At 39.9% G+C, this 18,114-nt stretch overlaps 1 protein-coding gene across 2 annotated transcripts in view; it reads left to right on the top strand.

Moving 5' to 3' along the window:
- The window catches only part of RELN (reelin), a 522,571-nt gene that overhangs the window by 446,425 nt on the left and 58,032 nt on the right, over window positions 1-18,114 (top strand). For both annotated transcript variants that reach the window (XM_003318728.5, XM_054656222.2), the window contains exons 44-46: window positions 1,729-1,987; window positions 2,857-3,106; window positions 6,692-6,860. In XM_003318728.5, coding sequence (XP_003318776.2) covers window positions 1,729-1,987; window positions 2,857-3,106; window positions 6,692-6,860 — 678 coding nt within the window. The remainder of the gene's footprint in view (window positions 1-1,728; window positions 1,988-2,856; window positions 3,107-6,691; window positions 6,861-18,114) is intronic.

The following is an 18,114-nucleotide window of genomic DNA, read 5'->3' as shown; positions in this document are numbered from 1 at the left end:
TTTTCTAAATTGAACACAGTCACTCAGAAACAAACATTTTAAACTGGCTCAGAGGATTATGTCCTGTCAAGATGTGTATCCCTTGATCATTTGATGAGCCGAAAACTTAACAAGGAAGATAAAAAAGATGGTTTAACATGTGTAAAATGGAACCCTGACCTAATTTTGCAAGTGAACAAAGAAACCATGTTTTTGTCTTTTGAGATATTTCAGAGTATCTTAAAATACATCTTAACATTTTTACCCCTTCTTTTTCCTAAATACTTCATTTATTGATCATAAATTTGATCACACTTCATAGAAAATACAGTTCTGTGAAATAATTACACAGTTATAAAAACAATATTTTATCATTATCCCACTTTAATGCATATAGTTTAATTTGATGTTCCTTATTTCAGATTTTTATTAGCTGAGTTCTCTAATTTAGAAATTATTAGGTGTTGCCAAATAAGTAATTGTCTCATGGTTTATCTATCACTAAGTTAATATAAAGATTTTCTCAATACAAGTAGACAATATACTAAAAGTATTTCTCTGTAAATGATTGTTGTTTTTACAAATGTAAATGTCACTAGACCCAACCATGTATGTTTTCATTACTCCAATGTTAAAAGCTCCATTATTTAGCTCATCTCAGTAGCATGCTGTGTAGGATTTGCATATATTGACCTGAGTGTGCTCCATGTAAAATCCCAATTTTTTCAGGGTCATGAGATAAATGAATGGGGTGGGGAAGGGAACTCATGAGGAATGAATGATTTTACATATGGTACTGATAATATTTTTATTATACATCTTAATATATTTCCTATGTCCAGCATGCATACATTAGTGGGTATGTGTGTTGGGTTACACATGAAATTTATTCTGCATTACCAGCTAGCATCGTGGCCAGACCAGAAAGCAGCAGCTTGCCTGCCAAAGATAACATGTGAGCTAGTTTTCATTGGCACCCCAGCTGGTTGCTGCCACTCTGTCCACCTCCCTGCCAGCTGGGAACGCTGCCAATGGCCGGCTGCCACCATTCTCAGTGGCCAGTATCATCCATCCCCAGACCCAGCAACAGTCAGAGCCTGGCACAGCCACCACCACCACCACCCCACACTCATGCTCCCTGCCCCAGCACAAAAGAGAGAAAAGAGGCCCAGGCTTGACATACCTCTTCCAAAAGATGCCTGGCCTTTCACAAAGAGGTGCTACAACTGGTGAATTTAAATGTGCCTCCCAAAGCCAATAATATGAGATCTGAAAAACGACTGGTGAAACCTTAGAAGAAATAATCTGCCAGTTATATGGCATAAACTACATTAATTACATTCTTCCCGTTTCAAACTTTCAGTTTCAAAGTTTAAGGAGTTACACTTATCTTAAATAGATGACAACACACACTCCCACACTCAAACCGCCTTTAGATTCCTCCCATCTTTTTATAGAAGAGCCAAAGGGTGTGGGGAACACTCAGGTCCCTCAGGCTCTCCTCTGAGGAGAGTCACTAGACACAAATATGGGTGCAGAATTGCCTTTTTTCAGACTTCACATTTAATTAACTCCCTTTCTGATTAAAAAGGGAAATCAGACTTTGAAGTGATTGCTTTGGACACTCATTAAATCGCCATATTTATTGAGGCCTTTCGTTCCCCTGCATTACCCCATGTGCTTGTCTGTTGTTAAGCATGTGGATTTCTTTTGGAAGTGAAAGTCTTCAGTAACGTTTACAAATGTCAGATTTGTGCAGTTCTTCATGAGACTGGGATGTGGTAAAGGCGTTCCTGACCCCAGGAGCCAACCCGTGCTCCTACAGTATTCTCTCAACGGTGGCCTCTCGTGGAGTCTTCTTCAGGAGTTCCTTTTCAGCAATTCCAGCAATGTGGGCAGGTACATTGCCCTGGAGATACCCTTGAAAGCCCGTTCTGGTTCTACTCGCCTTCGCTGGTGGCAACCGTCTGAGAATGGGCACTTCTACAGCCCCTGGGTTATCGATCAGGTCAGTCCCTTCAGGATTAACTATTTTAATTGTCGTCACTTGAGCTGAATGTGGCCTTAGAAGGCATTTAGTTCAACCTGCTTGCTCAGTAGATGAAACCCAGAACTGACAGTTGAGTGACTTGCCCAAGGGCACGCAGCTAGATTAGATATGGCATTTAGCTTCCTTTCATTCTCTATTCCTTCAGTTGCCTAAGCTTATAAAAATAAACAACATAACAGAAGGACTAGGTCCTGCTCATAGAGGATTCTGCCATATGGATAGAGGGACTTTATCAAGCGTGATACAAGGTTATAATTCTCTGAAAAGGAAAATGTGCAAATTAGCATTGGTGCCACATGCAGTAGTTCCCAAATCCTCTTTCTAGCCTTTGAAGAAAAAAATAAATCAATCTCCCCCACATCCTTATAGACTGCTCCAAAGGATCTTTATACATAATAAAATGTATATCAAATAGAACTCAAAGAACCTGTTAACAAACCATAGAGTTCACGCAAAGAATTGGAATTGAAATGCCTTAGGGTACAACTGTCCTTAAATAGAAATTTTACATGGAAAATAATCACACATAAGCCAAATTTTGCTTCCCAGCTTGGGTATATGTCGTTTCCAAAGGCACAGTTTGGCCAATGTAGGCTGTGAATGGTTTTGTCAATCATTTGATTTGTTTTGTGTAGTTTCTTGCCAGATGGGCAAGCAGACATAAACAAGAGCATTCTGAAAGGCCCCTCACATTCTGCTGGCTGTCCAGTGCCAGTTCTGAGCAGGCCGACAGATCAAAACAAACAAACAAACAAACGAAAAAGGCAGAACTTTCCATTTCTTAAAACTAAATGGAAAATTTGGGATTTTTAAAAAATACATTTCAGATTCTTATTGGAGGAAATATTTCTGGTAATACGGTCTTGGAAGATGATTTCACAACCCTTGATAGTAGGAAATGGCTGCTTCACCCAGGAGGCACCAAGATGCCCGTGTGTGGCTCTACTGGTGATGCCCTGGTCTTCATTGAAAAGGCCAGCACCCGTTACGTGGTCAGCACAGACGTTGCCGTGAATGAGGATTCCTTCCTACAGATAGACTTTGCTGCCTCCTGCTCAGTCACAGACTCTTGTTATGGTGAGTATGCCGTCTCCAGATAGAGGGACAGGCATGTGTGCATGAGCTTCTGTGGCTGCCTCTGTCATAGGACTACTCTGCCTCTCTGATAGATCTGTAAGTAAAACACAAGTGCACTTTGAGTCAAACCACACTGTATTCTTGAAAATACTGCATGTATTAATAAACTGAGTTTTAAAAGTTGATTTTTGAAAGCAATAGAATGTAAGCTTATTTTTTAAGCATATGTACATGAAGACTTATTTTATAAAGTAAATAACCTAAACAGTAATAATTTGTAAATCCAGGTTTTATAGTATTAGACTTGCAGAATAAAGGATACACTTGCAGTATTTTTCCAGTAAGGACTCTCATCACATAGAGAATGCGAGGAATAAGCAATATGATTTATTCATATATACATGGCTTATTAATATATATATTCACAGATTTAAATTCTTGGGGCATTAGATTAAACCAGTTATTGTCTCCTCTCTATATCCCCCCAAATGATGACATTTTGTTGTTCCCATTTTGCCTATATTTTTTGCCACCGTGGATCATAGCACATTCCAGGCCACCCTCATTGTGACCAATTTGCACCCCCTAGAATGAGTATGTGCATGTGTATACTCACACATACCATGCACTCACACAGACCCATCGTAGGAGAGATAAAAGCTGGCATCATTGCACACTTGGACTCTCTACCTGAACTTACAGACCTGTCAGGATTCTGGGTCTCCTGGTCTTTCACATCCCCATATAACTCTTCTTCCAACAGACAAAAACTAGAATGTTCACAAGGTCCCCGTTCAGTTTTAGATTCTGGGTAGAGGGGAGGCAGAAATTTGAGGAATTTGGTTATTTTCAAGGTCCTACAGAATTCACAATTTTTAATATTCTCATTAGTCTGAACGTAATAGACATACTTTAGGAGGAATGCCAGAGATACTCTTTCTACCTCAGACACAGTCAGTCAAGATTAGATTAGTCAGTGGGGATGGAACTTGGAAAAGAGAAGACAGAAAAGTAGAAGGTGCACACCCTGTCTTCAGTAGATACAGACTACCTGATGGGATACCTCAAAGAAGGTCCAGTAAATCAAGTGTTCCACGGAGTGGTGCTGATACAAAATGTAATGAGAACTCAAAGGAGCAAGAGATGACCAATGGTTGGCCAATCTAAGAAGTTAGGGAACATTTCACAAAGGAGCTAAGTCTTAAGTGGACCTTGATGGTTGAAGTAGATTTTAAGGGTGGATGGAAAAGAAAGGGCCCCCAAACTAGGCTGTCAGCAGAAGCAAAGAAGCTGACGTGGGGTTCTCCTAAAACTGAGAGCAGACCAGCCTCAACAGGTCTTGGTCTGCATCTAGTGGAGAAGAGTACAGTGTGGTGATTTTGAAAACAGTCTAGACTCTTACTCCCTTCTTCACATAGAAAGTAGAGGAGAGCCCAAAGAAGTAAGTTATCACATGGTCAACCTGCAGCACAGCACCAGGACTAAAATTTTGCCCTCGTAAGCCCAGTCACTTGTACTTTCTATACAGGCTGGTGCAGCCTCCTGAGAAAGGTTAAAATGAATGATAATATGAAAGAGGAAAGTGGCTGAGTGGAGTTGGCAACAAATTAAGAAGGGCCTTAAGAAGCAGGCGTGGGGATTTGTGCTTGGTAAGGTCATGAACAAGAGAGTACAAGTGCAGAGGGGTGACATGATGTGTTTCACAAAGATTAGCTCCAGAGCCAATGAAGGTGGGTACAGAAGAATTCCAGTAAAGAAACCACAGTGGTCACATCTGTAGGAAGCAATGTAGAGTTGCACTATGTGGCATGAAGAGACATGGAATAGATAAAATTGATATGAGATAATGCAAAAAAAATCAGCAGATCTCAGGACTGAGTTGAACATAGAGGGTAAAGGAGACAGAAAAGTAAAATTTCTAAAATAACTTCTAAATTGTGTTTTTTCTTAACAACCTCTGATACCAAAGGCTAAAATAACTTCTAAATTTTGGACCCAGAAAACCAGTGTAAAAGTATTGCTGTTGATAAAATGTGGTAGTTAAGAGGAGATGTTTGTTAATGATGGAAAATGGTGAGTTTTTCTTAATGCAAGTGAAAGGACTTCTAAGTGAAGATATCCTTTAGTGAAGATGACATACAGTATAGAAAGCTGGAACTGTGTCTATACTGCTCATCACAGCGCACCCAGCATCCAGCACATGCCAGGCTCAGTAGACACAACTCTATTTTGAGGTGTAAAACCAGGAAATTTGGGGCACAGAGGTGATCACTGAATCAAGAGTGTACTTGTAGAATAGATGGCCAGAAACAGGGTCTGGAAGAATGCCCATAGCTGGGCAAACTTGCAAAGGAGTCAGAATAAAAGACAGGAGACTCAGAATGATGTCACTCAAAATAAAAGAACATTTCAAGAATCAGGGAGTAATCAATAATGTCCAATGCTGTTAGGAGGCAAGCACAATGAAGACTGAGACCAGGCCATTGTATTTACCTAGAAATCTTAGGGCAGTGTGTGGTCTCACACTGGCTGCACGGGAGAATCACCTGGGAAGCTTTAAAGCTCCTGACGCCTTGGCCATGCCCCAAAAGAGTTCAATCAGAATCTCTGGTAGGGAGACTCAGGAATCAGTCATTTCTAAAGTTATCCAGGTGATTTCAGTGTGCAGCCAAGACTGAGAACCACAGCCTTAGAGAAAGCAATTTCGGAAGGGAGGTAGGGACTTAGGCAGCTTATAAAGTGAATAGGGAGAGAGAAATAAAAGGGGGTATGGGTTGAATGTTCCAGAAGAAGAAAAGGAAAGAAATAAATATCTTTCTTTAGACCCACAACCTGATGGCATGCATTGGCACATATTCCATGGCCTTCAACTCCCTCCTTAAACCCCTTGGATTTCCATATTTTATATATATTCTATAACACAGCAGAGCAAGATATATAAGCAAAAGAGAGTTTACAATTTCTAAGAAGTTTCACCCATACCAGGGTCAAAATTGACATTAGTTGGTCAGGATTCCTATAAAATGGTCAAAATTGGAGAAGTCTGCTCAATTTATTAACCGTTTGAACACTAATTATTAAAATATATAATATGTTCCTTATTCGTATGTTAACCATTAAATAAACTATATTAATTTTTAAGTATTATACTATATGAAATGATATACCATTTAAATGATGTTTGTGATATATATTCTATCACTATAATATTAAATTACAAATATATCTTATCAATTATATGCAGTTACTCAAATAATGTAACTGTATGTGAAGCAATACTTTTGTCATGATGATTGTTCCAAAAGCTTCTCATTATAAAATATGATTCACAAACATTTACTTTATGTTTCACTTGATCATATCCCCTTAAAAGTTATTTCAACATGGAAATTTAAAAATAATAGCTAGTAATATACAGAGAGAAAAATTAAACTAGGAAGCATTTCAAAGCAGGAAATATAAGTATAGAGAAAAAATCAAACTGACATTTGAATGAAACTAAAACATACACAAATGTGATAAACAATTATGGTTCCTGGGTCTGCAGATATATGCTTATATCCAAAATAATGTTTCCTGTTTCAGCAATTGAATTGGAATACTCAGTAGATCTTGGATTGTCATGGCACCCATTGGTAAGGGACTGTCTGCCTACCAATGTGGAATGCAGTCGCTATCATCTGCAGCGGATCCTGGTGTCAGACACTTTCAACAAGTGGACCAGAATCACTCTGCCTCTCCCTCCTTATACCAGGTAAGAATGCTTCTACATGTTCACCACATGCTTCTACGTATAGTGAGCCCAAATGTGATAAAATTTGGCATGTCAAGTTTAATGAGATATGTGAGGGTTTTGTTAATTGCTAATGGTATTGCCATGTATGAATTATTAAGGCTGTCTTAATGAGTAAAATAGAAACCAGTTTTTATCGTGGCATTATTCCATGTTTTCCCAAAAGCCAGGCCTTTACTGACTTTTAACTCTAATATTTTTAAAGAATGAACTACAAAAGAAAACAGTGGCTGCATCACTTGGCTTCTCCAACTTAATTCAGAGATGCCCAGACAAGTCATTTAAAATAGGCCCATTGGATACAGAATAGACTGAAACAGAGTCTGTTTTCTGCTAGTGAGACTGCTGTAAATATAGGAGTGAGTGATGTCCTATAAATGAATGTAGCAAATAAATGTACCTTTAAATTATGTCTGCTTTTAAAATTTTATTATGGACATTATCTTGAGAATTATCACCTGAAGCATTCTTTTATGTGAAAAACCTTTCATTCTTGTCTCTATGGAAAGGGATCAGGGCTTAATAAAATTGCCTGGTACGGAAGGATCACTTGAGACCAGGAGTTCAAGACCAGCCTGGGAAACAACAGCGAGACCCCATCTCTACAAAAAAAATTAAAAAATTAGCCAGGCATGGTGGTACCTACCTGCAGTCCCAGCCACTCAGGAGGCTGTGGCAGGAGGATCACTAGAGCCCAGGAGTTTGAGAATGCAGTGAGCTATGATCATGCCACTGCACTCCAGCTTGGGTGTCAGAGCCAGACCTTGTCTCAAAAAAAAAAATTAAAAATTAAAGTAAATAAAATTGCCTAGTAAATTCTGATAAAGAAGTTAAATCTAAATTATCTGTGCATTTCCACTCCTGTTTGAGTAAAGCAGAGAATTAGCTTTGCCTAGTGGAATAGTGTTACATGACACTCTCTCTTTCACCATCTAAACTAGGTGCTAATTATAGGAAAGCTTTAACATCTTGATAGAAACTCCTATTTCCTCCAAGAAAATGGTTTTCAGTTGCTGCATTAAGAAAGAAGCAAAGCAACCAATCCAGTGTGTGGAACAGGAGTTATAGTTTGGGCTCATTATTGTTTTGTCATCTTCCCACAAATGAAGAATGAATAAATTTTCCTAGCAAATGACCATAAAATTCAACCATTCATCTAGGGCATAACTTTTCTTAGGATTATCATAAATGGGATGGTTTCAGTTAGTAACAGCCTAGGGCTGCTTTACAATTGCTGGCTCAGAGGTACGAGACTATATTAACTGTCAGCAGAGTTGCCAAGTTTAAATGAGATACGTGAGATTTTGTTGCTCATTAAAGGTGTTGCCATGCATGAATTATTAAAGCGATCTTAATAAGTAAAATAGAAAAAAAACTCCATTAAGGCAACAGTCTTTTAAGTCTTTATGAATTCTATGAATTATTACCCAGCTACTCAGTCACATTTTGCAAATAAGCGACATTCTAAGATTTACTCCAGCTAGTCATTATGCCCTTGAGTCTTTTACTCAAGAAAAGTAATTATTTCTCATCCTTTAATCTATCTTTTAATTGTCTCTTGTACATACCCACAAGAATTTTGACCCTTTCAAATGTTATTTGAAAAATCTGATGAGCATCCATTTCCCCCTGTTCTGTACTGAAAATAAGCAGTTTGTTTATTATATTACCCTCAAGGCTCATGTACAATTGTCTTAAAGGTGACACTGCCTTGTAACAAGGCCCTTTGGGTAATTCAAAAAGAAATGTGCATGGAGGGAGCCCAAGCCAGACTCACTTCTCTGCCATATGCCAAAGATCATTAGAACAATATGCCAGTCTCAGAGTTACTTGTTTCAAACATGAGTAAACATATCTATACTACATCTACTTTTACATTCAGTTACTTGGTAAATATGGTGTTTCCTTGTTTTAAATTAAAATCACTGTCTCTGTTATCTGGAAACGTATTGAAATGTCAATGTTTATGTGGTCCAGCAGGCCAGAATTGAGGATTTCAGTTTGTAGCTCTTCGCTATAAAGAAACGTGATGCTGACAACTTAAAGACATGTGCTCAGTAAGGGTTAGGAATGACTGTGACCATGTCACAACTGCAGCCTTGTCTACTCAACACATGACCATAAGGCTAGGATCCCAGTATTGTTGGCACAGTACTAGTGAGTGTCAGCTGAGGTTGGCTGGTCACAAATTGACGTCAAACCATTCACCAAACTAAAATGGTCACTAGTCATCAGTAGCAATTATTCATTCAGTCACTCATTAAACAAATATTTTTAACTGTTTAATTATGTGCTAGGCCTATGAGGGAGCTGAACTGATCCCTGACTCAAGGAGCTTTTAATTTGGTAGGAGAGGAGTATTGGCCAGAAATCACCAATAATCACAGGAGTAAATATAAAATTCAACTGTGATAAGTGATGGAGAACAGGTATATGATGCTCTAAGTTTCTGTATCATAGGGTGATGTGACCTGGTCAAGAAGGCCAAGGAATGCTTTCTTGAAAAAAGGATAATTGAGGTAAGATATGAAGGTTGAATACAAGTTAACCAGGTAAAGTGTAAGGGTAGGAGTGTTCCAAGCAAGGATAGCAGCCAATTGTAGGAGAGGGCAGGTGTATTTGAGATGCTGAATATATGGATCAGATAGAGAGAGGAGCAAGGTGAGGTATGAGATGGTGTCAGACCATGAAGAGTATTGTAGGTTGTATTAAAGATTTGGAGGTTCATTATAGGAACACTTAAAAGCCTGTTAAAGTGTTTGGCAATAGGGAGACATGAACAGATTTGCATTCAGAAAAGCTGCTTCTTTTTTTTTCATTTCCAGCTTTTAAGTTCAGGGTTCCATGTGCAGGATGTGTAGGTTTGTTACATAGGTAAACATGTGCCGTGGTGGTTTGCTGCACAGATCATCCAGTCACTTAGGTACTAAGCCCAGCATCCATTAGCTATTCTTCCTGATGCTTTCCCTCCTCCCACTCCCCACTTTCCAACAAGCCCCAGTGTGTGTTGTTCCCCCCTTGTGTGTCCATGTGTTCTCATTGTTCAGCTCCCACTTATAAGTGAGAACATATGGTATTTGGTTTTCTGTTCCTGCATTAGTTTGCTGGAATTAATGGCTTCCAGCTCCATCCACATCCCTGCAAAGGACATGATCTCATTCCTTTTTATGGCTGCATAGTATTCCATGGTGTATATGTACCACATTTTCTTTATCCAGTCTATCATTGATGGGCTATTAGGTTGATTCCATGTCTTTGTTATTGTGAATACTGCTGCAATGAACATATGTGTGTATCAATAATAGAATGATTTATGTTCCTTTGGGTATATACCCAATAATGGGATTGCTGGGTCGAATGCCGTTTCTGCTTCTAGGTCTTTGAGGAAATGCCACACTGTCTTCCACAATGGTTGAACTGATTTACACTCCCACCAACAGGGTAAACGCATTCCTTTTTCTCCACAACTTCGCCAGCATCTGTTGGGTTTTTGTTTTGTTTTTTTTTTTTACTTTTGTAATAGCCACAGAAAAGCCCATTCTAACCAGAAAACAAATAGGAGAGGATAAGAGTAGATGTAAAGAGGCTCTTGAAGAATAAGAAATGCCGATGGTACAGGCAGTAGACATGAGGAGAAGTGGAGAAAGTCAAGAGACATGGGAGGCAATGAAACTGACCAAGCTGGGTCATGAAATTGACGTGGGAGCTTGAGGGAAAGAGCAGGGCTGAAGACGACTCCCTGGTCTTTGAGTTGCAAAACTGAACGGATGCTGGTGCTCCTAACTAGGAAGGGAACACTGAAACTAAACACAAGATACATCACACTCTGCTCCAGACATTGCTATGTTAAAACATAAATAATTGGAGTAGATAGATTCATAGTTTCTATTCCTTGCCATACACATTAGTTAAGTTAGCTCTTCCTGAAAGAAGATGATTTATAAATAAATGAACAAAAAGCATTGTAGTGGAGTGGAGGGCTCTGCCTTTTCACCCCTATGAGCTTTTAAGCAAGTTATTTTGTGTTTCTAAACTTCAGTCTCTTCATCTGAAAAATGGAGATCCTTTTCACCATATGAAAATCTCATAAATGTGCATGGAAGTGTTGAGAACATTGTCAAGATTTATTAAAAATGAAAATTATTTCTACTTTTATGAGTTAACCACATAATCACACTTGTTAACCATAACACAGGTTTATTATCAGACTTCAACCTCAGACTAAGAAGTTTTCCTAAGTCACAGCTTAATCTTGAATGAGAGTGAGCCCATGATAATGGCTAGGGCACTGTCTTAAATTCTTGCACTGGAGGAGGTTACAATCTATTTAAGGAAAATTAGACATATACCCAAGAAACCACTGAAAAATAATACCTGCTCTATATAATTTAGTGCTTCATTGAGGAATGGGCTAGAAATGCTGCAGTATCAAGAAATCGGAGATGATATTGAAAGCCAGAATTCTAGTGTTTCATGGAAGAGATGGGCCCTGGCCTTGAAGGATGGCTAGGAATTAGGTGGGTAAATGAAAGAACACTAAATCAGGGGAACAATGTGGACAGTGCAAGGACACATAGGTATGGGCCGAGGGGAAGCACACGAGTTGCCGATTCAAGCAGAGGGCTCATATCTGGAAGCTATGACAAGATGCTGATTCACAGAGTTGGGTTAACTTATAGCAAGCATTGAAGCAAGGCAAAGGAGTTTAGATTTGTAGGCAAAATGAACTGTGGTGGGTTTTGAGCTGAGAATATTCTTCCAAGAGAAAAATCAGGACAACAGACAGATTCACATAAGAGGAGGAGGCAAAGGTGTTGTGACGATAACTTCTAAGTGAAATAACAAGTCTGGGCTACAGCTGAGGGAATGAGGCAGATATGACAGAGCATTTCAAAGAAAGAATTGATTAAAACCCAGTCACTAATTTCTCCTTCTCCGTTACATACATCAAGAGATGACTCCAGAGTTTGAAGCCTAGTAAAATAGTGAGAAGATGCGGGGAGCAAGCTAAAGTTGATTCCAGGAGGGACAATATGGCAAATTTAGTCAAATGATGCTGGATTACATGTGATGGCTGGAGGTACAAATGGAAATGTCCATTTGACAGAGACATGAAGATCTGAGCCCAAGAGAAGATAATGAACTTCAGAGGCATGAACATAGAGTAATAGGCAATGCTGTAAAACTGTACCTGCCTCCATAAGAGAGTGTTTAAAAAGAGAGGGAGAGAGAAGACTCCTAAATTTAATAGCAGAAGGAGCAGAAATGGCCAGCAAGGGGACTGAGAGGATTCAGGCAGAGAGAAGATTCAGAATAACATGGTATCCAGAAGCCAGGTGAGAGGAGATTAACAAGCAGGAAAAGATGGCCTTCAATGACATAAACTATAGAGAGTAATGAATTTAAAAGTTTCACAAAAAACTTTACTGGATTTTTCAATTTGAGAGAATGAGTGACCTTCGAACGAACAGTTTCAGTAAGATACTGGAAATAAATACAGTTTGTCTGGCACCAGAGCCCATGGGCTTAACCACTGTATTAGTACTGCCTCTTTATTGCTTGCCTAAGAGAGATGGTCCGAGGAGAAATAGGAAGGCAGGAATGTCAGGAGTTATTGAGAGAGACTGAAAAGGAAGAGAGGAAGATGCCAACATCAGTTTCATAGCCCCTGCTCTGAATCTGCCTCCTCCTCCTTACTAACCCCAGACCTAAAAGTAAGAGGTGGCTCAAATAGCATGGGTTCTTGAATATCACCTTAGACCCAGGGTGAGTCAGTGGAAGGGCAGGTAACCCAAATCCACCGAGAAGGGGAGGAGGGGAGTGGCCACTGAAAGGCTCAAGTGCGACTTGGCTATTTTAAGTCACAGTTTGAAGATTATCTATTCCCTTCTACTAGCCCTAATGACCTAACTGAAACCACCTTCTTTAAAGATTAACTACACTTTGGAAGCCCAGGTGGTTTTAGCCACACCGTGGAAGCTACTTAATGTCTGCAGGAAGTTCTAAGGAAAGGTGCTGTGCACAAAAATGGCAACATTGTGAAAGGAATGGGGGAAAGAGATGGGGATGGGAGGCTATAACACTTTCAGGTAAACAAATTTAGAGGGGACTTTTTTTTTTTTAGAGGTGGAGTCTCACTCTGTTGTCAGGCTGGAGTGCAGTGGTGCGATCTCGGCTCACTGCAACCTCCGCCTCTCAGGTTCAAGCGATTCTCCTGCCTCAGCCTCCCCAGTAGTTGGGACTGCAGGTGCACACTATGATGCCCAGCTAATTTTTGTATTTTTAGTAGAGACGGGGTTTCACCATGTTGGCCAGGATGGTCTTGATCTCTGGACCTCGTGATCCACCCGCCTCGGCCTCCCAAAGTGCTGGGAATACAGGCGTGAGCCACCATGCCCGGCCATATTCTTTACTTTAAAAAAGCTTATTGGCTGGGTGCAGTGGCTCATGTCTGTAATCTCAACACTTTGGGAGGTCGAGGCAGGCGGATCACCTCAAGTCATGAGTTCAAGACCAGCCTGGCCAACATGGTGAAACCCCGTCTCTACTAAAAATACAAAAATTAGCCGGGCGCGGTGGTGCATGCCTGTAATCCCAGTTACTTGGGAGGCTGAGGCATAAGAATCACTTGAACCTGGGAGGCAGAGATTGCAGTGAGCTGAGATCATGCCATTGCACTGCAGCCTGCATGACAGAGCAAGATGAGACCCTGTCTCAAAAAAATAAAATAAAGTGTACAATTCAATGTTTTTTAGTCATTACTAAATAAAAAAAAAAACCCACAGGGTTGTTGAAACCATCACCACAGTGTAATTTTAGAATATTTTGTGCCCCCTAAAAGAAATCCTATACTTATGAGCAGTCACTCCCCACCCCTCACCCCAGCCCTAGGTAACCACTAAGCTACGTTCTGTATTTGCCTGTTCTGGAGAGTTCATAGAAATGGAATTATAAAATGTGTGTTTGTTTTACAATTGGCTTCCTTCACTTAGCATCAAAGTGTAGTGTGATATATTGTGGAATGTATCAGCTCCTCATTCCGCCTTACAGCTGATTAATATTCCGTTTTATGGATATACCACATTTTATTTATCTGTTCATCATTTGATAGGTTCTTGGGTTCCTTCCACCTTTTATGCTGCGGTGGACATTCCTGTGCAAGTTTTATGTGGATGTATGTTTTCACTTTTCTTGGCTATATACCTAGGACTGGAATTCCTGGTAATTATGTTCAACATTTTGAGAAACTGACAACCTTTTACCCACAACAGCTGTACTCTTTTACATTCCCACCAGCAATGTAGAGGATTCTAATTTCCCCATATCCTTACCAGCACTTGTTATTGTCTTTTTGACTGTTGCCATCTTCATGGGTGTGAGGTTGTATCTCATTGTGGTTCTCACTGACATTTCCCTAAAGGCTGATGATGTTGGGCTTCTTATCCTGTGCTTATTGGCCATTTATATATCTTCTTTGGAATATTCTCCAACTTTGTCAAAGAAGATAGGCTAATACAAAGAAATAGGCTAGTGGAGGAAATTTTATGCAAAACATAAAGGAAGGGTCTTGGCTTGCAAGGCAAATAGACACACATTTTGAAATGGGCTGACATCACAGAGTCTGTTGCTCAAACACAGAGGGCCAGGGGCTTCAGCTCTGAAGCTGACACAGAAGTCAAGACACATATAGCTGCAACACATACAGCCTCCCATAGCTTAACAACTGTTCATATTTACAGGTAATGATAAGGGTAGGAAGATTTTGTGGAGGTTGCAGTGGAGTTTTGAAAGGTTTGCTTAATGAGAATACAAAGTAATCATGAACCAAGAGATCCTTGCCTTGTCTCAGTTTTGTTAGTGAATCAGTGTGAGACTTAGGTCACTGGGCGTCATCGTCGTCTTTGGTAGAATGGCATTGTTAGGCTAGATTTTCTAGGCTTAAATATTTTATGTATCTCTTTCAAAGTAAAAGATATTTCAGGGAAGGATGAAGAGGTTTAAAACATTATGTTCCTTTCAAAGGGCTTTTTCTCATGATGATGATGACAGTGAGGACTTCATAGGTAGATAGAGTCATTCTGAAGAAAAGAGCAAAAATGAAGACTCTGTAATGTGTAGTGAAATATGTTATAAGGTGCGGAGGTAGTGTAGGGAGAGATACCTGGGAGACCAGTGAGGGGAACCGTACTATTAACAGTAATATTTTAACTACTTAGCAATGGATATCTATTAAACAAAACTGATGTAACACTTACTACATACTGTAGATGGGAAAGAAATGGTATAACTCCACAAAAGAACCAAGAGGAGAGAGTTCAAGGATATGGAAAAATGAGAAATCTTCTCTGGGACCATTTTCCCCCCAACTCCAGGAAGTAGCAGCTGATGGTGGCCATCATTATAAAGATAAATGATAACACCTGCCGAGGAACTCCACCAAGACACTCGTAGTTCTTGGTAAACAAGAACTAATTAATTTTCACAACACCCTTGTGAGGCGGAAAGTAGCATCTTCCTGGTTTACTGACAGGGAAGCATCAGCACATAAACATAAGTGATGTGGCCCCTTCACACAGTGGAGCTCTGACAGGGCTGGGAATAAGAAGTCCTGGCAATTCAACTTCCAAACTCTCATTTTTAACTTATATTCCAGTTCTTAGTGAAAATGTTTCCTCTTCTTACAAATTAATATTGGATAGTATGTGTATCCTTGTTTGATGGGTACATAATTACTAGGTGTAGTTATTCCTAAGAATATGAAATCATCACATCTAAGAAGGGGCCTTAAAAATCATCTCATTTAACTCCCTTATTATACATGTTTAGTTACCCACCGTGGACATAGAACCTACTAGTGCCAGAGTACAAATGAAAGCCCTCACTTATCTTTGCTCCTGAGGGGCCAACTCCCATGTTAGTACATTTTTCATGTAGTTTCTTACTGTTTCCTCTTCTTTGAAATGCCAGAGAGTTGCACAAATTGAAAATGTCAGCATTGGAAGTCCCCATAAATGCTGTCAACTCCAACAATGCATCTGGCTCTTAAATCTTCCATACATTTTCTCTAAGTGGTTGCCCACATTGTGATTAAACACAGCCAATGCTCAGAAAGCAACCACCTGCTAGGCAACCCATGCCACCTCTCGGCTGCCAGGAAGCTGTCTGCCCCCTTCAACAGCCATCAGATTACCACCCCTCCACAGCTGACACCAGGCCCTGCCCATCTACCCTACAGGACATCTCTTGTAGGGTGTTTTGATCTTCCTGGGCATCTTTATTGCTACCAACTTAATAGTCTTTCAGCAAATGTTTATGAAGCTCCATCTGTAGGTGCCAGCAACAATAAAATGATAAATAAGGAAAATAACAGGAAATTACATATGAATAGGCACTTTTAATACAAGGTGACAAGGGCTTTGGTGAAGTATGTATAAGATATTAGGGGAACAAAGAAAGTTCATTACTTACCTACTATCTATAAGCACTGAGGATACAAACCAATATTCCCTAAGGGATACAGAGATATTCTCTGCCCTTCAGAAGCTTATAGTCTAAAAAAAAAACAGAATGAATATATAAATGTTGACTCCGAGTAATTATGTGCTATGGAAATATGGTATTCCACTATGTTAATTATAAGTTGTTGCTGCAGATAAACAGACATAGCTATAAATAAATTTAGATAAATTTAGTCATTAAAAATAATTTATCAGCAAAACCGCTGAGTTACACAGCTTACAGGGGTGAGTGCATTTCCACATTGCTTACTGTGAGAATGGAAGCCCCTGGATACCAACTTCCTGGACCTTTAGAACACCCACTAAGCTCTAGGTGCTGTCCATGAAGTCTACGATGTTGAACAAAAAGGAATCAACCCTGCTCTCCTCCTTATAACTTACCATTCAAGGAAGAGACAGACATGTATCAAATATGTATGCAAATAAATGTATAACTATAACTGTGACAAATACTATAAGAGGAAAACAATAGTTTGCTATGAGAGAGAATAGCATGGAAGTAACATCATTTTAAAAGGGATCAGGAAGAAAAATTCTCTGTGAGGACCTGACATTTCCTCTGAGACCTGAAGGACACACAGAGGTTAACCAGGCAGAAAGAGAGAGAGGAAGGGAGGGAGAGGAAGAGGAGAGAGAGAGAGAGAGAGACAGAGACAGAGAAAGAGAATATGTAGGCAGAAAGGTGGGAATGAGTTTGGTGTGCTTTGGCGCCTGAGGGGAGAAACAGTGCTCCAGAGGCGAGTGACCATGATGAGGGAGGGAAGCAGAGGCCCAGGTTCAGGCGGATCTCAGGCAGGACCTTGTGGGCCAAGGAGGGGACTAGGGGTTTCGGTAAAATGCAGTAGAAAGTGACAGGAGTTTATTAGGCAGAGATCACTCTGCTGGGGGAACATGCCAAAGCTGGGGAGCAAGCAAAATTATGGAGAAACCAGTTTGTACATAGACGCTCAACAGACATGTATTGGACTGACCTCTTCATTTCAGGTGAAGATTTTAGTTCTAGTCTGTTTCTTCTCCATTTTCTAAACTTTATAGAAATATTTTCATTTGGAAAATGCAAACTCCTTCCTGTTGTTTGGTCTTTTGTCCTGCCTTAAACAGATATTCCTGAGTCAAATGATTAACGGTCTCTTAATGACAGAACATATATGGATCAATAAACACAAATGGTTTCCTCTAAAAGTCTTTTCATGTTCAATGCACTTGAGCCTCAGGCATTGCTTGGATTTTACTGCCATCTAGTGCTTCTGAAAACACGTGTGTTGTATTTTTGAGCAAGACACTCTCCAGAACTCCGTGAATGAGCAAATATATTTCTGCTTCTGGAATGGGAGAACCTCTGTTTTAGCTTTACTTATATCACTTTTATATCAATGTAAAATAAGTCTGGTCTCATTTATTATGCTCTCTCTTTTTTTTCTCTGTACAATTTTCTCTGTCCAATTAGGGAGCAAGTGGGAAGCTGAAATCCAGCCCATGTTCTGTTCCCAAGCCAAATGCAGAGGGGTTGCGGCTGCTCGGAGATAGTCATCTTTTCTGATTTTGCACTTACAAGTTAGCAGCAGCTCTGGTGTCATTCCATGGTACTTCCCACATGAAATCCAAGGCTCACAGCTCCCCTGAGGCTTCCACTTTTAGGATTCGTTTTTGTTTCTGACTGTCTGTTTTTTACAAGGCTCAGGAAGATCACTGGGCCA

Source organism: Pan troglodytes, chromosome 6 (assembly GCF_028858775.2).
Source record: "Pan troglodytes isolate AG18354 chromosome 6, NHGRI_mPanTro3-v2.0_pri, whole genome shotgun sequence".
Taxonomy (NCBI): Eukaryota; Metazoa; Chordata; class Mammalia; order Primates; family Hominidae; genus Pan; species Pan troglodytes.
This window is presented reverse-complemented; position numbering and strand designations above follow the sequence as displayed.